Genomic DNA, 22548 nt, shown 5'->3' on the forward strand with positions numbered 1-22548 from the left:
TTGAGGTATGTGCTGTCGTCTGACCAGTTTTTAACAACAGGGTGACATTAACAAGCCAGCAAACTATGATTGTTATACTCAGAATTAATTAGGATAAACATGTCGTTTATTATATAACTTAATGAGATCAATCTTCAGCACAGAGCGCAGCTTGTGTCTTCATGTCTCCCAGGCTTGTTTCTGTCTGTCCCTCTTTAAAGTGCTTGATGTTGTTTTGGTTTCAGGTCGTGTCTTTATTTTTGTGCGCCTGTTACTTCCTCTCTACTAGATTGTTTGTATGTGTTTTGGTTCACGAGTCCAGGGAAAGGTCTTGTGTAGCTATAGTGTAGTCTTTTTCATTGTTTGCTGTTCTCTCTTCTCGGCTGCAGGTGAATGGGAGAGATGAGGAGCAGCGGAAGGACGGAGGTTTTCTCTGCTCAGCAGCTCAATGATCCGAGTGTTGGCACAGGTTTGTTTGAAATAAAGCAATGAATGAAGAAGTGTCATCCAAAGCAAATAGTTTCCCATCAGTTATTTATTTGTTCTCTTTGTCAGAGCTGACAACTGCATGGAAAAGTTTGGCTCAGTCCAAAGCTGCTGTAAGTACACCTGAAACAAGTTTTTGTTGAATGACACTTCTGTCAGCCCATTTTGTAAAAGTGATTAAAAAACACAATCGTATGATGATTGTTATTTTTATCTTCACCTAAATGAAGGCATCTCCTTGTTCTCTATCTGTAGTTGCGGCATATAGAAAACCGCCTCGAGGCAACCCCAGGAACAGGGGTACTGTTGGAGTCTGTCATGGACCCTCCCAAGAAGAAGTCCTCCCGAATGGTTCGCCACAGGGGTGAGTCCTTTTAAAATATAGGGCTTCAATTTTTCAATATATGGCTTCAGTTAGATAACTGTTGCAATTATGACTCCTTTTTTAAAAACAATTTCATCACAGATGGACAACGAGCTGACAGCAATGGAGGGTCTTCAAAGCACAGAGGACGTAGTCAGCAGAGTCCAGAAAAGAGCAGCTCCCGCAGCCCGCTGAGAAACACACCCAGGACAGTAATGTCCGCAGGAACACCAGTGTGGAATTCAGAGAGCCACTGGCCTCCTACAGGTACAAATTCTGTTCTTAAACACAATACATTCCATATAACAATTTGTTCATGTGTTGTGTTTGTGTTTAAGTTTTATAGAGTGATATCCTATTAAGATTTTGGTGAGTCCATATTTGATGCTAAGCACTGCGTCATCTCATTGTTTAAGCTTAAAACAGCTGTAGAGCTCTTTCAACTAAATGACAGTTCTTCAGCACTGTCTGCCCTTCAAGGCCTCCATTCAGATACCATATGTTCTTGACAACTTCTTCAAACAGATTGCAGCTGAATGGCTCTCAGCCCGAGGCTGCAGTGTTTTCAGTGAAACAGTCAAACCTTAAGTTTCAGCGTACCAGAATTAATTGATTACTGATCTGGCTGTGCTGTACATTAACAGTCAAATGCATTGAAAGGTTGTTTTAAGAATCAAGAATCAAGAAATCTTTATTGCCAAGTGAGCTTGAACACACAAGGAATTTGACTTGGTGAATGGAACACTGGTACTTAACAACAAGACAGTAAGGACACAAAAAGACAGTGCGGACAATAAATATAGAAACCTAAAAACTAACCTTAAAAATTCTAAATAAAAATAAAATAAAAATACTGTCTGTACAAAGAAGGGTGTAGAAGTATTTTTAAGACATAAATAAGAATTAGCCTAAGCCAGAGTGCAAATTTTAGTGGATGAATCAAGTACATTCTATTCTATTCTATTCTATGCAATATATTCTATTCATTTTGGTCCTTTTTAAGTGTCTGTTGTAAATCATTTAATATAATAACAAATTTGATAATGACAAAAATCTTATCCTCTTCACCTAAAGGAATCCTTTTCTTCACAAGGCTTTGAAGTCCAGTCTTAAGCTTTAAGGCCCCTTATTTACTGTTTTGTTGATTTTCTCCCAAATAGTTGGCAAAATGTTGGTCTTTGAAAAGAGTTGTCATGCATCATTTTCGTTCGGTCAGATAGTCACACAAAAACAACTCTTAATCTATGAAGGAGCTGAATGTTGTCTGGGAGTCTGCAAGTTTTTAATAGTAGTGCTATTGGCAGATAGGTAGTCAACAACTAGCTGGTAAACATAGTGCTGCATTAAGCAGTTAAAGAGCCATATTCTTCTGTCAGAGAAATCAAAAGAAGACTTTAAAGATATGAAAATATTGTTGATCTGTTTTTTTTGCCAAGTGGCTCAAAGTATGATTCAGAAATGATTGAAAATGCTGCTCTGTAATTGCTGGTTGTATTAACTCTCAAGTTAGCCATGACAATATGAAATTGATCAGAGCAAATGTTGTCTCAACTTGTTTTTTCTGTGTGCCCAATGGCAGTAACTGGAGATGTAAGAAAGACACGGCTTAGATAAGAACTGTTATTTTTTATTAGTAGACAAATGTTAACACTGATACTTGTTATCAGGTTCAGACTTTTCTTTTTGTGCGGGATAGTGTGTAGTACTCGAGACCGGTCTGGTCTCAAGACTGGTCTGAGGCTGCTTATTTCAGGTCTTGGTCTTTTCTCGGAATCAAATCATTTTTTTCTTGGTCTTTTCTTGTTCTCGGACTGGGCGGGACTCCGTATTTTATATCAAGACCGGTCGAGACCACCACTGATGCACTCTGGTCCCTGTCAGTACTGTGATAAGAGAAAAAACTAAACTTAAGAAGTCAAAAAGAAAGGCAGCAATGACAAAAAAAAACAACCTTATTTGTGCTGTAAATAGTATTCGAAGCAACCTTAAATTTTTCATTGATATGGATGGTCTATCTCAGTCTTCGCCCTGCCTTGGTCTTGACTCGGTCTCAATCCCTAAATGTTCTTGGTCTGTCTTGGTCTCGGTGCACTCTGGTCTCAAATATGGTTTGGTCTGACTACACACTAGTGAGGGAGCCACCAGCTCTCTGTAGTCATGTGATTCTAGCAGGCTTGTTACATTTCTAACCTTCAAATCTAAAAATCATCAGCTTGACTTTTTGAATAGTTTAATATAAGTGAATTGGGTAAATATGCCACTCACTACCCTTTACCATAAATGTGCTGTTCTGTCCACTCAGTGTGTTGTAAATTAAGAGTAAATCTTGATCCTCTTCCTGATCCCATGTAATCTGGTTTGTGTACAGAGAGGCCACCCCTCCACCAATCCCTCCTCTCAGCTGGAGGCCTACAGTCTGCATTCGGTGCCCAGGGTCTTCACCACCCATCCTCTCCACCCTCCTTAGATCCTCTCCTCAGCCAGCTGGTCTACCAGAGAGACACCAGGGACAAACAGACGGACCGGGACCGGGACCTGGACAGCACACACTCTCAGCTCTGGAGAGCACAGAGGTCCGCTACCTCAATGACCAGCCAGCCCTGGTCACTTCGAGGACTTTTGGAAACCAGTCACATCTCACAGGTCTAGAGGAGCCTGAGGAGGAAAGAACTCCATAGCACAAACTTGGAATGGATAGCCAAGAACCAAGCTTTTGTGTAGCTCCGGCCCCAGGCTCCGCACAGCAAGGGGAGAGCACCCCTTCCTCCAGCCCTGGCTCAGCATCTCAGCGGCTGGAGAATCTAAGGCGGCATCAGCCTGACAATAAGCTGGAGAAGCTGAAAGAGCGTATTCGCAGGCAGAGACAACATCTGGAGGAGGCTGCAGAGAAAGAGAAACTGATGGGTATCTGGAGCAGCCCTTTACAGCAGGCTGTTGGGAGTAATAATACCGGTACTGCAAAAATACGGAAAGTAGCAGCTGCACCACCTGCACCCTATATACAAAGGTACCACCAGTGTTTGATGTGTGCAATTATTAGAATATTCCTCATTTCACCAGTGTCTAAATGATCACTAAGGGGTTAGAAATACAGATTTGAGCCAATATTACAAAACATCATGCTGCAGCTTACAACTGTGTTTCTGTAACCCTCCAGGTTTCAACAGCACTGAGACAAAAGATCCGGGACACCTGATGGGAAAGTTTGAATGAGGAAGAGTTTCATAACTTCAGCAGAGAAATATATAGAGACCTGTCTCGACAGTTTGGTAAGCTATTTATGTTTTTTACCTGGGCTTGTTGCTGCAGTCCCAGTAGGGGGCTACATCATTGTTTTCCTCACAATGTAATCATACATCTTTTTGTGTTTCTTTTCACTGCTGATTTTCTGCTCCTGTCTTCTGTTTACAGAAACCACCAGATCCAGGAATCAGCAGCAGAAAGAACAGAGAACTGAAAGGTCCAAAGAGAGGAGGCCTCCAAAGCCTGTCAGGAAGGTCCACAGAGCTGCCCCTTCCTCCGACCTAAATGCAAAACCAGGTATAATACTCCTCTTTTATGTGAGAGGGCAAACCCACCCTCTGATCTATTTTTTAATTAGTGACAGTAGGAAGATAAGCGAGTCGAAACAGTCTGGCAGGATTCTTCATGGGTTAGTGCTCGTGTCCCAAACCAAGAGCCTCAAATGCTAAACTATCTTTTTGCTAGACGTTTTTTTAACTGGCAAGGCCCCTTAAGCAGTATTGTTCCTCTTTAAGTCAGCTGTATTATTTCTTGCTTGCCTACCTTTATTCCTTTGTTCATGTCTGCATACATTACGTTGTTATTTTTTTTGCCTGTGAACAATTGATAAATGCCATTGCTGCTATCTTTTCACAATCATGTAATGCAAACATTGCGTTGTTCAATGTTTCCGCCTGCTTTCGCAAACATTCTATATACAGTTGATTCATCTTAATCTGAATGGCATAAATATCATACATCTCTCAGACAGCAACAAGCAGTGCTAAGACTACAGTACTCACTGTGTTCTTTTCATCCACACAGTTGTCCTGTACTGAGCCTGTGTGTGTTCCAGTACATGAACCGAATACATTGTTGCCTGTTAGGCTGTGTTGAGTCTTAAATCCCAGAAGAAATGTCTAGTATGTGCGACATGCAGTTTGAGACCAGCAGTAGCGAAAACAGAGGGCTATATGAATAATTAAAGCCTCATGCTGCAGTAGCCTGGAGCAGCTGAAGAAAACTCTCCTCTTCCTATTGACTAAAGGTGCATTTCGACCAAGAGTTTCCGAGGTCCTTTAGCCCCAGAACTACTTTCCCCTGAACTAAAAGGTTCCTGTGCCCCCATTGTTGTCCGCATTTCGGGACCGCGGGCTGAAGTCCCAGGTAGATTGTGCAAATGAGGCCAGTGACGTATGGAGTAAAAAAAAAATTATATTAAATAATATTTTGAAATCTTAATAAAAAAACTAAACTAGTATGCATTCCCAGGAACTCCATCTGTGTTTCAAACAACTGTGTAAACTCCCAAACACCGTTACGTTCAACTGAAAGTCCCAGGACCTTTGAAAAGTACTACCCCCCCCCCAGCAGGGGCTTTTCAGGGGGGAGATTATCTACCCTGAACTAAATTTAGACCCTGGTTCCTCTGGTCAAAACGCACGTAGTTCAGGGGTAAGTCCCTAGTTCCGGGGTAAAGTTCCTGCGGTGGAAAACCGCCTAAAGGTTCTTCCAGGAGCAAATAAAGATATCTTTGTCTCTGTGTCCGCAGAGATAATTCTAATAGCAGTCATTGCTTTGACATGATAACTCCTATAAATGATAGTGTCCGATAACAAAATATGTGACATTTTTAGACCCAAACAAGTTCCATTCTAAATATCCTGAAAGTAAAAACAAAAATATGTTTCTGACTGGTGTCAACTTGTGTTTTCTCCAGCATTTGTGTTGCCCTTAAGTTTGCTTGCTCTCTGTTCCATGCTGGCACAGCACTATAAATAGCCCTCAGAAATCTGTGGCCAGGTTCAATTGGCTCATCCACATGGCACAAACAGCTGCTTAGTTTGGGGATTTTTTTTGGGGTTTCATTACCAGGAACTGCTCTTCTGCAGAACACTGTCAAATAAAAAGTATACCAGAGATCATTTAAAGACAAGAGATTTGTTTTTTTGAGTAATTTCCCTTTTCCTGAATACCTCAAAATAGCATTGTGGAAACTTGTTATACCAGGCTAGTTACAGGAAAGTAAGCAGCAAACGTTGGCAAAGAACACAGTGTAAAATGCAAAATGCATCCTCTTGATGGTTACTGCTGTTAACCCTCCTGTTATGTTTGTTTCTCTGAAACAGCAATAATGTTCCTGGGTCAATTTGACCCGGGGCATATTCAGTTATCCAAAAGTGTCAGAACCCCCAAAAAATCCCACAAAACATTTTTTTAAATCTAATTTTTTAACTCAATTACTAACCATTTAAATCAATATTTAATACATTGGTGTTCTTTAATTCTCACAGATCAAAGTTCAATGAGGATAACTCTACTGTTTTTCATTAAAATTAATGTTAAACACTTTTTTGTACATTGTAAAGCCCTAAATTTACATTACATTTTGAATTGTTGTTTTTTTATGAAGTGATGTTGATAAATTAACACAACGCCTCTTCTGTCACATGCTGTCCAGATTTTTCTGCTGTATTTAGCTGGTTTGTAAGTCACATATTGGCTAAAATATTCCTATTAAAAGGGTCAATTTGACCCACAACATTACAGGAGAGTTAAAAAAAAAGTTCGGAGATGTTTTGATGATCACCTCTGCCACAAAACATCCATAATAACGTCACTAGAGTAAGAATTCCTTTTATGTAATTTAGTGTCAGTAATAAGTGACATACCTCACTAAAAAAAATGACTTTCTTTGTCTCTTTTTCTTAAAGCTATGTGTCTTTATCTGAAAGTCTGCACCAGTAGTGGGGGCATGTCTGCACATACATACTGATGATGCATGCTATCATATTCCAGGAGGTCAACATGACCTATATTCAATTACGATGCTAAGGTGTAAATTATCTTTTCCTCGGCAGCGATAAGTCCTGCATCGTGGAGGGAGGGCCAAAAGCTTGTAAAGATGGTACTGGGTCCAGTTCCCAAGCTTTCCAGGGAGGACAGACCCCAGCCAGCTGATGGACAGAGCAGAACAGGTGGGACCTGCAGAGTATTACCCTTCTTTACATGCCACTACGCCCCGATCTCATGTGACTGTGTTACTACCAACAACAAAATAATCTAAGACTTCTTAAAGGGTTGAGAGAGACTCAAAATTGGGTCAGCTCGACTTTAAAATGTCTTTTTTGTATCATCTAGGTACAGTGACACATAGGACAAGACTTTATCACCTAAGTGTAAATTGTGTTTTCCCTTTGACTCTCTAGCCCTCATTCCTCTTCAGCTTAGGACAACCTGTGTCCTACTTCTACTGCAATCTGATCTCTCATGCAGCTGTTGAACTTTGATATTAACTGTAAGGAAGTTAAATGAAGTCATTATAACAAAAAGAAAAATCTTGCATGTTTGGGTCGTACAGTGAGACAACAACAAACGAGCCAGCCAAAGAGTATCAATAATAATAGTCTTTGACTGCTTCTTTGAGTAGACTACGTCTCATAGTCCCTCTTATCCGCACGCTTTTAGCATCCACCACTGCCTGTGCTCGCTCGTCTTTACTGGGCACCACTGACCGGAAGGAATAGAGATTGACGTGCTGTTCTGGTCGAGTGGACAATTAGACATGGCCTCATTTCCAGAGGTTGCCCCCAGTACAGGCGGCATGTACTCTAGAAGGGGGTGGGGGTGATGAGGCTCACTGCAGCCATGTTCTGAAAAAACACTGTCTGGATTAGACAGTGTAAAATCTACACGGGAATTTTCAGTTTGGCGCAGATTAGAGCTGCCATGGCAAGCCTGTCCCTCAGGCCTGATTTGGTTTGTGTTTTCTGTCTGGGTCTGGTGCTTTATCTTTGGAGGGTTTTTGTGTCTTATGAAAGCCCTTGTTGGCATATATTTACATGTAATCTAACATTTCTGAAAATAATTTAAGCAGATTGCTGCCTCAAGTACCCAAACAACATCATCCTTGACTAAAGCCATGTTGTGTCATATTAACAGTCTCATGATATGTAGACTCTTGTACACGTCAAATAGTTTTCTATTTGAAATGTTCAACATCAGGGATTTTCTTGTTGAAGACAACTCTTGTAGAAACTCATGGAATCAAAACCTTTGCATTTCCCCTTTGTATGAAGCAGCAAAAGCACCAGCAGTATGTAGTAGGGATGCACGAAATTGGATTTTTTTGCCCATATTTTAGCCGATTACCAATATCGATATTTTTGTTCCGCACACCTAATTGCAGAGATCATCAATTTTCCTCTGTATTGGAATTAGCTTACCGTATTATGGTGATACTCTTATCACATTTGTTATGTAATATTTCATTTCTGTTGCTAAATAAGAAAAATACATAATGCTTAAAACTGCATATTTATTTATGACAATTGCTTTCCAATGAAATTAAATACAAAAAGATACATGCTACTCAAACTTGGATGGATGCTCTCTCTGAGACAATCATAACAATACCCACAACCAGGGCAAATGTGGCCAATTTCAAATTTGACATAGTAAGTAAACCTAACCTCTGTTCACAGGGAACATGTGAAAAGTGCAACTGTACAGTAATTAAACCCAAATTAAAATAAAATGGTTTGCTCTTTGACAGTAAATGTGCCTAAATTAGTCAGCTACCATGTACCTTACAGACTGCTGCTGTAAATTCAAATTTAACTTAAACACATGAGCCCAACATGTGTGCAGCAGCCCATTATTTAATCAGTTAATTATATCAGTGGATATCGGTGTGTTGGCTGATGTCCTATAGTTCATTTTAAAGCCAATATGGTCCGATACCGATAATGTGCCGATAATATTGTGCATCCCTAGTACATAGTAGTTATTTTCCTTACCTTAAATAGTTGGCAGCAGACTCACAGTTGCACAAATGCTCTTGCTAAAACAAGCTAGATAGATGCAGTACAGAGTATGAATGCAAATAAAACAGTTTCATCAATCTGAAGATTTTCAAAGTATTGATTGAGCCTTGTCATGTTTCATTTTTCATTTCTATGTTTGTTTGTTTTCTAAACTTACTGATATACTTAGCATTTAACTTTCATTTGTCCATCAGCTACACGGCCACCGCTCAGCTCAGAGCCACGATCAGAAGAAAAATCAAGGTCTTGCCCTAGCAGCAGAGAGAGGCCTAATAGTGGTTTTCAGGGGCATCCAAAAAGCCACTACACAACCACACCTACCCCCTCATCATGCTGATCGGGACAGGGCCCCAGAGGGTGCAGGCGCAGACTGTTGTCAGCAGACATCCAAGGGATACTTGATGACCTCCAGCTGGAGGTGCAGAGCAGCTGAGATGGAGGAGAGGGCCCGGCAAAGATCCCGAGGTGGGAGCGGTGGGAGGAGAGGGAGAGGGGGACCGGGTCACGAACAAGAAGCTCCAGTCCTCTGCTTGGGGAACTGCTGTGGTAACAGGTTCCTCCTCAAGAGGATGTCGCAGCGCCCAGACCCACTACACACCGACCTCACACTGCCAGCACAGCTGACACGGGACACAAAAAGCGACACTACGATGCAGATACTGTTCGCCAGTACATTTAAAGCAGCACGGAGGACAGAAAGAGGCGTCAGGCCATAGGAGAAGAGGCTACTGAGGAGGAAGCCGAGAGGAGAAATCAGAGACTGAAAGAGCTCTACAGAAAACAGAGAGAAGTGGCCAAAACAGTGGCCCTTGCAAGTGAGGCAAGTGAGGCAACTGTGGCCCCTGTACAAAAGCGACTGCAAGAGACCTACACTAAATCCTGGAGGAGGTCCCGCTGGGAGAGGAGACTACACAGATGCTACCTGCTGCTGCCATCTCGGTCAAATGGTACATTGCACATATCCATAGAATATAGTCTTTATATTTTACTGATAGTCAAGCTTTATGAGGTACTTTGATGTGTTTTTACTTTTGGTTTTTCCACAGAGACCCATGTACCAGCCCTCAGGAGAGTCAGACAAAGAAACAAAAGGCTGGAGGCACCTCAGAGTCCGTCCAGCAGCGACAGAATCATTCAACGATCAGCCAGCTCCTCCTTTATTCAGGTACATACTCACCCTTGCATCAGATTCGTTGACGTCCAAAACATTAAAAATGTCCTGGCAGAGTACACGAACCTTGTGTCCAGTGAAAACAAAGTTTGGGCAAAGATTTGCAGATAATCACCTGACTTTAGCAAACAGAGAATCTTTGTTCCAAAATGGTTAGTTTTACTGAACAACCCTTCTAATTGCCCTAGAAGTATTTTTGCCCTTTTCTTTGGTACAGGATTAAAGAAAAGTACTCTAGGGCCCTTTTAACAGTTGTTGAACACATGTTGAAAGCATAAAAGAACATTGAGAGAACAGACTGGAAACTAAGATAGGGAGATAATGCTTACTTGTGAACTGATTCTGTGTTTATAGTAAGCAACTATAGACATCTGAACTTTCCATGCAGATGAAGTGCACTTATTCCTTTTTGTTGTGATTTATACTCAGCTCTTGTGCTAGGGTAGTCAACCCAACCGTTCAAAAAATTAAAGCTGAAAAAGAATGCTGTTATGATGATGGCACTTTTGAAAAAGAGCATAGAAACAAATTATCAACCAGGTGTTTTCAGGGTACACTGAGGTCAATGAATTTACAGCATACTGATTTTCAAATGTTCAGGGTATTTCTAGTTAAAGCTCTCTGTCCTTCTAACTTCTCCATTTTGCCTTTTGTCTTGTAAAGGAGTGATTTGGATGTCGGAGTGGCATCTTTTCTTCAGCCTGAACACCTGAGCCCGCTGTTCGTCCTGTGACCGCTCCCAGCAGCTCACTTTCTCCTTTTGGTGACCCTCTCCTCTCTCAGCTCCTTAGGCTGGAGTCTGCCATGGCAGTTGGTGACATCCAGCGCACTCAGAGGCCTGTCACAGCGCCTTCCAGTAGGTCACGGTCCAAGTTGTCCCGTATTGAGGCCCTGAAGGCCACAGCAGCATCCCTCTCGACCGTATAGAGAGTGAGGCAGGAAGCTCGCAGGGGAGGGGATTAACTACGGGTGCAACACTTCAGTTGAAGGTGACACTGTTTTTGCTCCCAGGCCTCCACAGCTAATGTCGATGGATGCTGGACAGCTGCCACAGAAAATAATGATGTGGCTTTAATGTTCCAGAGGGCTCTGACTGGCACAGGTCATAGTTCACATGATGACACAATACTACCGGGGTGTAGGAAATTTGCACGCTTTTAGTGGAAGGAAACAAACAAAGGGTACTCACACCAGTTTGACAAAACAACATATGACTTCAGCTAATTCAACAGGGCACACTCTCAACAGTTATGCAAATGAAAGAAGGAAGCTGGTCAATGGCTTTGAGGAGGACGAGAGAATGGGTCAACTTCACACAGAAGAGGATATGGATTGATGGATGAGAAGAATCAGACAGATCACCACAACTCCAGTGCCGGTTCCATCAGCGAGGGTCCTCTTCTGAGTGAAGGAAGTTTTTCTGAGGATGAAGCCAGCCCTCCTCGACCCTCCAACAGTCATGCAGCCAAATTAGAAGATCACCTGGCAGCAGTGAGCCACAGTGCAGAGCATAGAAGGGATTTCCAGCGCTTAACAGAGTTCCAAAGGGAGGCTGCGAGTGCTTGACTCTCAGTTCACCCTTTGCGCAGCATGAAGGCAGCAAAGCAGCCTGGGAGGAGTTAAACAAAGGAAGCCCTTTAAGTGTTATCAATATTTACACAAAGAACTTTCACGGCCATGCTAAAGGTTAGTTCATGTAGAGTACCTTCAGGCTTAGAGCCTGACATTTTAAAAAGATGTCATTACTTTACAATAAAAACAACATTCAGTCGACGGGAGGATTATAAATATTTCTCCTCTGACTGTTCACCTTGTTTTACAGTTAATGAGAGAAGTGCTGAGAGGACATCTCCTTCTGCCCATTCTTTGCACCTTGGAAATGGTCCTGTAGAAGCAGCAGGCTATGAAGACGACTTTATGTCATCACATTGCAGCGGACACAGTGGACCTGCGAAAAGAGGCTCCAATTCAAACAGGTAAAATAAGGCAGACCTCAATTCTCAAAATGGCCACTGGATGGCATTCATGCCACACAAATAGAAAGCTCATGCAGCTTTTTTGGACAGCAGTCCTTACTCTGTATTCATGAGTTCATAGATCATAAGTAGTTTATTGTTTTCATACGTGTCGTGTGCTGTCATTGATATAAAATATTGAAAGGTGATTTGATCATTCTTCTTCTTCTTCTTCCCTCTGTTAGTGTAAACACTCATTTTGAGGAGCTGAGAGGAGGTCTCCTTATGAGAAAAGCCCGGGAGGCGTCAGTTCCAACCATTCATCCTTCCACACATCTGTTCACTCACCACATCCTTCACCTGGTTCAACATCTTGCTCCTCACCTTTTTCAAAACACTCCTCCAGAAAAAGAGGTGAGACTTAATAGTTTTACTTAATTATCAGTTTTAACAGATTAGGGTTTGTGTCAGTATCAAGATATTTTTAAATGACACTACAACATGTTCTCTGTTTGTTAATGATTTTTCATTATATGTCCCTGTTCGACATAATATAAACTTCTGTATTCCTCTGCAGGTGCAGCCTCAGACCAGAGTGATGGCACTCTGTTAGGGGAGCAGAGGAGCTCGTGCTCACCTCCTTCTGATGCATTATCATCTGACTCCAGGAAGAGAGGCTCAGACAAAAGCTCAGCCCACAGTCAGGCCAGGAGTGTCCACTCTAATGATGCTTTGGGAGAAACTTCTCAACAAAGGTAAAAAAAACTTCTGCAGAATATATGGAGGGAATACTCTACTCTTGGGGAAGAAAAATCTTCCACTTGCAAGGCCTCACATTGTTTTTCACTCGAGAGAATTTGTAAGACAGAGATTGAACAGACTGGGCAGAAGCAGTTGCTTCAGGTATTGTCTACCTTCCATGTTTTCAGGGGGTTGCGACTAATTAGCATTGGGGTACTTTTTATGCTGCTCTGAAAATGATAGGTAATAGATGTTTGTTAAAGGGGGTCCAGAATGACTGTTTTGTTGTTCCTGGTGCTTATTTGTTGGATGGTTCTGATTTGCAACTTCAGTTTTCACCAGATACACTTGATTCTAATTAAGTTGTATTGAAATTAGCTTGTTGAGCCACAGTTTCCTGTATTTAGTATTTACAAGCTACACTAAAATGAATTAGTGTATTCATAGATCTTTTTAGTTTTGGGTAAACTCAGTTGTTGCTGTTCCAACCACTCCTGTACTTCCACTTGGTATTAACTGTTTTTACCCCTAGATTAATTTATCTGGGTATGTCAAATTACTAAAGTATGCTTGGAGAGTCCCAGTTAAAGCTTCCAGTCTAAACAGCCTTGTGGCTTGCCTTTCTTTTTGAAGGCCTGAGGGTTTAAGCAGCCTTGTAGTGCCCACCAGCAGAAGGAGGCTGCAGTTCAATCCAAGACAGAAAACACTGGCTGTCTTGTGTTGGGGGCCTGCAGGGTGGTTCCACAGGTCAGCCAGCCTCACCACAGCTTGGGCTGGCTGCCAGAGGAAAAGAGAGGGAGTTTTTTTCTTCTTAATCTCAGTGCCCAGTATTGACATTTTGGTACCCGAATGGTGCTCTGAAACCCATGTGGCAGATTCCTTCTACCTTCTGGAGCTTGTGTATCTGTCAGGATAAATACAAGGCTTTTATATTATATTATTAGAGGATTGTGTTCTTTCTAGCACCATTAAAGCTATTATTGTTATATTTTACTGGTGACTAAGTGTGTCAGTCATTTCTGTAAGCTTTTTGTACACGGTGTCCATTTCTGTTTCTCTGTATTTGACACCTAACTGGTTTAGCATTGAGTTAGTGGTAATGTTGTTGCTTTATGATACTTCTATTGAATCCGACTGCGTCCTTGAAAAACGAAAATTACCACTGTCTGCTTCCCTTAAAGGAAAAGTGTGTCCTGAACCTTTTAGATATCGCTCCTTGCTCTCTGAGCAGCACAATAAAGCCATTCATAGTCTGGGCCTCTTACAGCAGGGATATTCTGCCTCAGTCAGTCCTGAGGTGTGCATGACCGGGGGCCCCTTCTTTCTTTATCATTTGGCAGCCTTCTGCTCTCTTCACAATGATCAACAGTCTGCAAAGTTTGTAGCATAACACCAAGCTGTGTTTGAGTTCAAAAGAATGAGACCTGCTTTTACAAAACAATTAGATCAATGTGAGTTACTCCAAGTTTCTCAAAAAACAACAACATATGACCTTTGTTTCTATAAACATATCAACTATCAAGCCGATATTGTCTCGTCTCAGAGTTGATCTTGCTTTATACCTGAGCATTTTTCTTTTCTTTTTGAAATCTCTTTCTAGTTTGGGAGTTGACAGTAAGAAGTCCTCAGTAAGACCAAAACACCGTTCCCCACATGGCTCGCCGGTCTCTGGTTCTCCTCCAGGATCAAACTCTTCCAGTGAGGCTGTTAGAAGTGGCCCTCTAGGGGCAAATAGCCCAAACACAGGCATGCCAGCTCGCAGCAGTAGAGCAGAGACAAGGAACACAGGTAAATAAAACTCACATCAAAATAATTAACAACAAGGTGTTGACTCTCCTGTTGTTTGGTTTTGTATTCCTTATGCTTATTTGTGAAACCTGTTCTCAAAGTGCCCCTTTCTCTCCCTTCTCTCTCACCATATCTGACTCTCCTTCCTCTCAGGTCAACTTCAGTATTCACCAGCAGTCTTGCAGCAGCGTATGGCAGCAGAGCTCCAGTATCTGGAGACAATTGAGGAGTCAGTCCGACACCTGGGGGATGTGGAGAGGTTGATGGGAGTGTCCATGGCTCAGCAGGAGAGTGTGACCCTGGCCCAGATGCTGAAGGTAAAGAAGGGGGAATGAATGTGTAGGCAAGAAACACAGGAAGCTCTGCTCTGTGTTTAAAGGCTTCAAGAGGTTTTTTTTTTTAAACAGGAATTTTATATATTGGTAAACAGCTGTTTGACAATCACAAAATCATTATTTTGTTTATGTGTAGTAAGTAAAACAAATCTGCACTTGACCAAATGTTTAATGCACATGTTAATTGCACTGTGTAAAGTAATTACCAATAATTGCATTTATTGGTAACTTGAATTAAATATTGATGTTGCATAATATTTACATGACAAATACTTCCAACTGCTTTTTTCAGCCCCCATAAATTACAGTGACTTACTACCTCACTAATGTCTGTATTGATACACGATATTGACCTGCTCTCTGATCTTTGACCCTACAGGCTAAGCAGCAGAGCCATGAGCGTGACCTCTATGAGCTGAAGATCAAGGCTGAGAGGGAAGCTCTGGAGGCGCAGCTACAGCTGGAAGAAAACAGGCAAAGGGCTGCCAGGGTAAAGATAGACACAAAAACAAACTCGCACTCACGAATAAGACACTGCGTATGTGCAAATGAGTTAAGGGTTTAGTTGCTTATCTTTTTAATGTTAAGCAGTATGAATGTTTTTATTTTCCTGTGAGTAAAATGCCCATGCTTCTGATTCTGTTTTTTAAACCCAGGCTCACATTGAGCTGCAGGAAGGCTTGGCTGGAGCTCAAAAAGAGACTTTGGAGGGCCTCCAGGAGGCATCTACAAAGATGATGAGTCAACAGGCTGAGACAGCACGGTACACGCCGAAACTGCCCGACACATCAAAGAGGTAAGCAATCCCTGCCTTCCTCTCTGCCTGGAAACAGCCTGTTATGTCATTTTGTAACAAAAGCTGATCGACTGTTGAGTTTCAGTAAAGACTCCAATATAAACGCTGATGAGAACTCAATATTCTGTGTTTTACTCATCAAATGAAATATTTGAGTGTTAAAATGTCTTCTTCTTGCCAGATGACTGAATGGCACGGTCACAGATCGCGGGAGCTTTGACTGTACCCCCTGTTGTCACAAGTTCTTCTGTGTTGGAGGAGTCAAAGGAACAACAGAGTTCCTTTTCACAGCAGCGACAGGATGAATCTGACAGGTGAACTGAAACCACCTTTTATGAAAGGGTGTTTGTCTCTTCACACTTCATATTATCTTTTATGAATAATTCAATAGACTTTGTCACATATATTGCCTCCTAAAAAAAAAAGACCTTCTATCGATAGTTAAGTTCTTTATCCTGGAGAGTAAATGCTCTAATTCATGCTTTCTTACAGCTTCCAGAGTCCAGATGTCAAGCAGAAAAACGGACCAGAGGAGTCCCTGTCTCCCCTGAACAGCCTCAGTCACTCTGACTCTCAATCTTTCAGAAGGCCTAACCTCAGGTACCAGCCAGGCCTCTCATGGAGCACTACCTTTACTGATTGTGGGAGATATTTTTTTCGTAATATAATTCTTAATCGCTTTTCTTCTCCTTTCCTCAGTGGAGCCGACTCTTGCAGCCACAAAGCCCATCACATGTCTCTTCAGACCAGAAAGACAGGATGAAGAAAGAAGCAGCAGAAGGGAAACGGAGAAAGGGAGGAACTGAAGAGGGGGAAGCGGCCAGCAGCTCCATAGAGGAGGAAGCTCTGACAGCAGCTAATGACTCCCTCTGCAGTAACAGGCAATCCACTCTTTAATGGATGAGAAATGTAAGTGATAGCAATAATGGCCATCAATCGTCATCCATCAATTTCACTTAAGAAAGTAGACAAAGTTGAACATTTTTATTGTACGCTGAGTTTTTCTTACTTTTGGCCCACCAGGTGACAGTACATCAGTGCAACAGAGTACTCCCTCAAGTTTGACGAGTCAATGACGGAGGATGAGATAGAGGAACGGTCTTTCCGCTCCCTGCTTCCGTCAGAGGCGCACAGGCGAGGTACCAAGGAAAAGAAGCCTCGGCACCACGAGGAATCAGAGGATGATGTAGCCAATCATAACAGGACCAATAATTTCGGGGGCACACAATATCTTAAAGGTGAGAGAGTAGTGTTGTATTGAAGACATTTGAGTAACCCAATAAGTCAGGGGAAGCACGTTTGACCACTGACAGTGAGATAATGCTGAGGAAGAGGCCCTCTCCTCTCACTAATTCTAAAGACTACATTTCCCCCTTTCATCTCCTCCAGGATGCAAACATGGCCTTCTCTGGTGGACAGGACAGCTTTCACAGTTCACTATGGATATGGTGCTCAGTACATGAAGACGAGGAGGTAAGACTGCAGCACCAGAGCTCTCTGCTGCACCTTCGCCAGAAAGCTCTCAAAGAGAAGACGAGGACTGAGCTGGCCTGGCTTGAACACCAGAAGAGGACGCTGAGGGACAAGGGGGAGGATGACAAAATGCCACCCATTAGGAAGAAGCAGAGAGGCCTGCTGATCAAACTGCAGCAAGAACAGGTGGACATGTAGTGACATGGAGTGTTTCAAGCGTAATTTACTGTCGCTCAAACTTACTGATATTCTAATGTTATCTTTAGGCTGAGATCAAGCGCCTCCAGGAGGCCAACAAAGCAGCCAGGAAGGAGAGGCAGCTGTTGCTGAAGCAGCAGGAGGAGATTGAGCGCATGAGAAACTCCACACTGAGACTGAAGGAGCGTCTCAAGTGTGCCGGGAGTGAAGCACCACCTGTAAGTAGAGCAACAGTCACTTATCATCTTCACAGCCTGTACTTAGAGACAGACAGATTTAATAGGTTTTTATTCACTGTTGTATGTGTTATTCTGATCTGAACTACGTGATGTTCTGTTTTTTCACTTTTTATTGACTTTACTCATTCTCAACCTGCAAAATTGTCAATTGAATCATCCTTTAGGAGCCCTCCGTGTCAGAAACCCCTCTTTCTGAGTCAGCCCTCTGCCAACCTGGGACATGTTGAGGATGGCCGCAGCTCCTCTCCCGCATCTCCATCTCTGGAAGTGAGACTAGCAGCATCATGCAGAAGCTCAAGAAGATGCGCTCTCACACGGATGAAAAGTAAAGACTTTTATTTTATCTGTAATATATTGCTTGTAGAATGTTCTGATCAGTGCTTCTGTTTCTGAGTCCAGAAATACTGATAAATTTGCCTCATAGTCTCTTTGGCCCCAATCCAAATCTTACACTGAATACAGCCTTCAGACGTTTTCCTGCAAAGTATTTTGCACTGTAGTGGCGCTCTGTGCTCTCGAAGTGTCTTTCCTTTCTTACACTTCTATATGATGAGCCATGAAAGTCCAGAAGTGAATTGTGATTCTTTGTTTCATCTAACAGCTAATCTTTTTAATACTAACCACTCTTTTCCATCTTTCCCTTCCTGTCAAGAGCTCTGTGGATGTGTGAGTGTATGGATGTAAAGATTAGCAAGTTGTTTTTTCCCTTTGATACGTAGATGAGACTAGACTCTCTCTAACATTAAGTCCAGATTTTATCAACTTTTATAAGAAGATTATTTCTCAACAATATACAGTTTTAAACAATAGTTACTTTGTGATACCATAATAGAGAAACATTTAATTACAGCAGCGTCCTCATTACATCATTTCCCATACTTCCACTTTCTATTATTTGACAAGTTACTCCGTGGGTGTGGACTTCCTGTAGGTCATCAAAGATTTGAGACTTGGCAAAAGCTTTGGTCAGGTGGCTCCAGAGCTTCTCATGACCTGGTAGCTCCAACAATCGGGTTAATTGTTCTGGGGTTTAGGAGTTATAGCTTTATTGTAAACACACAGGCTGATATTCCATTTTGGCAGTTCAACACTTTTTTATAGATCTCTAAAATGTATACTGTTAACCAGTGGTGGACAAAGTACACAGCTTCATTACTTAAGTCAAAGTAAAGATACTCCAGGTCAAATATAACTCCTATACAAGTGAAAGTTGTTCTGTCAGATTATATCTTGAGTTAAAGTACTAAAGTACTTCCTTTCAAAAATACTTAAGTATTCAAAGTACATAGTACAAAGTACAAATACATATATGCAGTCAAGACTACATAGAAGTACATTCTGTTACATCATGTTTATCTAGAAACCATTGCTTGAAATCTCTAAAAAACTATACCAAGGAATAAAAAGAGAAACTAAGTTACTCCAAGAACAGACAACTTAGTTTGAAATGTTCATCTGGAAAATAACAAACGTTATAGCTCAACACGCTTCTCAGGTTGGACAGGGAATTTTTGTATGTTTGGCAGAGTGGGAAACAGGTTGAATATTTCAAACGATACGTATCATTCTTCATTTCAAAAACCTCTAACACGGGCACATTCTCTTGCTTGCTATGATCCATTGATGTAATTGATCTTTTCCCTTTGCTGTTCTTCTCTGGTATCACTGCCCTGCTGTTGATCGCTGCCAAAGAAAATGAATACGCTCTTTTCTCCCTGACATAACACACTAACAAAGTTGCACACGTCTTCTCAGAGGCTGTTGCTGTCACCTTGCACATTTATTTATTTAGAAACTAGCGTTACTCCCCCAGTCGCTACATGCCCTCAAGCTAGCTTTAATGTTGATCAATATTCAAAATAATCAGAAACCTGACACACCTGGTGACTCCCTGGATGTTTTAAAACCACATTTGCTCACATGGCTTTTCTCTCTCCTTTCTCTCTACATGTCCTTTCCCTTTATGTGTTTTAATATTCTCCCTTTTACATTGTGTTTGTGCATTTGCGTGTGTATGTGTGTTGTTCCCATTTCCATGTATGTGTGCTGCTTTTGACTCTCTGTCTGTTGCGTGCTTGTGTGTTGTAGACACTGTTCTCCCGTCCACTACTTCTTCTCTGTGTTCACGGCCCACCACTGGGCCTCCCTCAGTGTCTGTCTTCCCAAACTCCACCCTAATTCCAGCTCTTTATCTACAACCAGTTGGTCAGGTACTGTACAGTGCTCTCTACCTTTTTCCCCCCCAGCACCCCCCAACCTAGCCTTACCCTGCCCTCTACCCTACCCAACCTACCCCCATGGAACATGCTTGTGTTCACCCACTGCACTGGGACCTCGTAGAGGTGGGGAAGGTGAATGATGAGTGATTGGATGACTTGGTTTGTTTGGGGTTTTCTTAATTTCCAGGAGGGGGAGGAGCTCAAGTGAAAGCTTGAAGAGTGCCCAAGGAAAGCTCCCATGATTAAATAAACTGACCTTTTAATGGCTTTACTTTGATCTCAACCCATTTTTACACCAAATTTCTATATTTCCATCAGTCGGTCAGATGTCAAATATACTGGCATAGGTGTTTGCGTTAAAATACAATGGTTGCAAAGCAGCGTAGAACAAACATAAAACAATTAATACTAAGATGCTGTTTTTGTAAAGTCTAAAGGTTAGGCTTATTCTTCCAGGAGCTTTCCTTGTTGAACGATAAAAATCAGACCCCAAGCTGGGGTTTCACTGATTTCTGTGGTGAGAAACTTATGACTCTCCCTCTCTTTTCTTTCTCCTTTCCAATGAGTGATGCCGTGTAACTCCTTACAATGTCATTCAAACTGTGGCAGCCGGCTGCCTGCTGCTCAGCTCCTGCTCGGTTATCATTACAAAATGTTTCAAGATCAACCACACTTTGACGTGGACAAACAAGACTTTAGCAGGGAATAGACTATAGACAGAGTGGTCTATCTCTTTAATGAGCCCAGTAAATCTTAACTAGCCCTCTTTATTAGGGAACTGTTGCATAGGATTGGATAATAAGTACAAATGGCCGTTGGCTGTAATAGAGTTGGGGGAAGGCACTAAAAGAAACCCAACGTCTGGTTCTTCAGTATCTGTCCTGTCATCAGTTTACATTAGTCAAGAAATAGGCCACTAGATTAAATCAGTGCTAAATAATCCTGCACTGTAATGGTGCCCATAGCTGTGGGAGACCACATTATGCAACAGCTATTCTTCATGTTGATGGGCATGTGCAGAGATAGATCCGTATAAAAGGCCAGATTAAAAACGGTTTCCAGGTCTGTTTGCCTTAGGATAAAGAGTTAAGGGCTCAAAAGCTTCACTGGTTTGGGGAGAACAGGTGTTTAAGGTGTGTATGGCTGCACCAATCAGTGTTTAACCCCTGGGTTTCAGTCTGATGCATGAATCTGACATCTTCACCGTTATTTTCCTTCTCTTTTTTCCCCTGAGTGAAACGTCACCACTTTATGCTTGCCTTTATAACGGGTGCTTGTATGCTACCTTATTTGGATGATTATTCCAGGAAAAGAAATGAGTAAAGCATGTTTTGGGTGGGTTTGTGTGTGTTTGTGTCTTTGTGTGTTCAACAGGAAGACCAAGGTAAGTTTGGAGTGGTAACTGGATGACGAGGGGATCTGGGTTGGCTTGCTTCTAAGATTCATTTTAAAACTTTCTTTAATCTTAATGTCTTCATTTTGCTTTTTCTCTCCCTCGCCATTGCCACCTCACCTCCCTCACCTCTTTACTCTGCCCCCCTTTTTTTCTATTTCCTTACCTTTCCTCTCACTTCTCTATGATCTTCCTTTTCATCTCTTCTTTCTGTCCTTCCTCCTGTTTCTTTCTCCTCTTCTTACCACCCCTCTTCTTCAGGTTCCTGACAAAGAGGGAGCAGCAGCTGATGCATAGACGTCACCATGCTGAGGAGCTGCTGCAGTGGAAACAGCGGCGGACCAGGAAGAGGCAGAGGTGTGCAGGATGGAAAAGGAGGCCCTGGCTGTGTGGGACAGAAACACTCCAAAGGACACGAATGAGGAGATGCCCCCTAGCTCCAGACACCATCAAAGCTCAGAGCCCAGAACTGACAGTGAGAAAGGTGAAGCAGATGAGAACCTGTTACTTTTGCCATTTTTTTATATTATGACTAATTTTCAAATGAATGAGGTAAATCAATTTAATCTTCATTGTTATATATTTTACATACTTTCAGACTATGTCAGTGAGGGTGATGGTTCCTCTGCAACGCCTGAGTCCAGTATACACACAGAAGGACTTGGATCTCAGCAGCTAGGAAGCCCATCAGCACAGCCTGCATCAGTCCCTGAAACACCTTTGGCCTCTGTCCAAAGTAGCCCTGCAAATTACACTCAGGACTTTACCTCAGCTTCCCACTCACCTAGCAGACAAGTAAGCAGAAATATAGTTTTCCTCCTTGCCTGCTTATGTTATGTGAAGCCCGATCTATTTAACGGTAGCTAATAGGGATGTAACGATACACTCAACCCACAATTCGAATCCCGATTTTTGGTTCACGATACAATTTGAATCCCGATTCTCTAACGATTTTCAAGAAAACTGGATTGAACTCAAAATTTAAATAACTATTTTATTTCAATTCTCAGATATGGACAGTTGCAATATATATTTTTTCACTTATATTTATTTGTAATCAAATTAATCCTTTTTCATTTCTAAGGTGTGTTGGAACTCAAATAAAACCACTGCACACTAAAATCACCATACAAAAATACCTTGTTGGAAAATTTCAGAACAATTATAGAGAAATGGAAAGTGAACAATCCCCAAATGAAAGTATTAAATATTAAAACAAATAATGTAAATCTCTTTAAATTAGGGAGTTAAATTTCAAGTATTTTCCGTGATCGATCTTTGGAAATGTTAACGATCAATTATCGTTTAATCATTTAAAAAAACTATTGAGAAAAATAAGCATTTAAACGCAGTAAGGTGTCAG

The 22548-nt window shown here is 41.8% G+C and overlaps 1 protein-coding gene across 1 annotated transcript in view; it reads left to right on the forward strand.

Annotated features, from left to right (window-relative positions):
- Nucleotides 1-22548, forward strand: part of cep350 (centrosomal protein 350) — a 34340-nt gene that overhangs the window by 2730 nt on the left and 9062 nt on the right. The window contains 55 exon segments of the mRNA XM_034705355.1: nucleotides 369-448; nucleotides 535-578; nucleotides 721-829; nucleotides 932-1027; nucleotides 1030-1096; nucleotides 3198-3214; nucleotides 3217-3260; nucleotides 3263-3377; nucleotides 3380-3822; nucleotides 3824-3836; nucleotides 3987-4009; nucleotides 4012-4033; nucleotides 4036-4098; nucleotides 4241-4369; nucleotides 6913-7029; nucleotides 9072-9295; nucleotides 9297-9401; nucleotides 9403-9462; nucleotides 9464-9752; nucleotides 9755-9824; nucleotides 9926-9957; nucleotides 9960-10006; nucleotides 10008-10042; nucleotides 10712-10758; nucleotides 10761-10968; nucleotides 10970-11067; nucleotides 11070-11186; nucleotides 11269-11349; nucleotides 11352-11603; nucleotides 11606-11734; nucleotides 11871-12024; nucleotides 12249-12271; nucleotides 12274-12417; nucleotides 12581-12758; nucleotides 14345-14532; nucleotides 14686-14849; nucleotides 15247-15357; nucleotides 15524-15635; nucleotides 15638-15667; nucleotides 15845-15977; nucleotides 16156-16263; nucleotides 16363-16382; nucleotides 16385-16601; nucleotides 16702-16870; nucleotides 16872-16901; nucleotides 17053-17322; nucleotides 17403-17552; nucleotides 17738-17776; nucleotides 17778-17820; nucleotides 17823-17898; nucleotides 19662-19747; nucleotides 19750-19783; nucleotides 21447-21520; nucleotides 21523-21669; nucleotides 21784-21980. Coding sequence (XP_034561246.1) covers nucleotides 373-448; nucleotides 535-578; nucleotides 721-829; nucleotides 932-1027; nucleotides 1030-1096; nucleotides 3198-3214; nucleotides 3217-3260; nucleotides 3263-3377; nucleotides 3380-3822; nucleotides 3824-3836; nucleotides 3987-4009; nucleotides 4012-4033; nucleotides 4036-4098; nucleotides 4241-4369; nucleotides 6913-7029; nucleotides 9072-9295; nucleotides 9297-9401; nucleotides 9403-9462; nucleotides 9464-9752; nucleotides 9755-9824; nucleotides 9926-9957; nucleotides 9960-10006; nucleotides 10008-10042; nucleotides 10712-10758; nucleotides 10761-10968; nucleotides 10970-11067; nucleotides 11070-11186; nucleotides 11269-11349; nucleotides 11352-11603; nucleotides 11606-11734; nucleotides 11871-12024; nucleotides 12249-12271; nucleotides 12274-12417; nucleotides 12581-12758; nucleotides 14345-14532; nucleotides 14686-14849; nucleotides 15247-15357; nucleotides 15524-15635; nucleotides 15638-15667; nucleotides 15845-15977; nucleotides 16156-16263; nucleotides 16363-16382; nucleotides 16385-16601; nucleotides 16702-16870; nucleotides 16872-16901; nucleotides 17053-17322; nucleotides 17403-17552; nucleotides 17738-17776; nucleotides 17778-17820; nucleotides 17823-17898; nucleotides 19662-19747; nucleotides 19750-19783; nucleotides 21447-21520; nucleotides 21523-21669; nucleotides 21784-21980 — 6069 coding nt within the window. The 5' untranslated portion in view covers nucleotides 369-372.

The sequence above is a fragment of the Notolabrus celidotus genome, chromosome 2 (genome assembly GCF_009762535.1).
Source record: "Notolabrus celidotus isolate fNotCel1 chromosome 2, fNotCel1.pri, whole genome shotgun sequence".
Classification (NCBI taxonomy): Eukaryota; Metazoa; Chordata; class Actinopteri; order Labriformes; family Labridae; genus Notolabrus; species Notolabrus celidotus.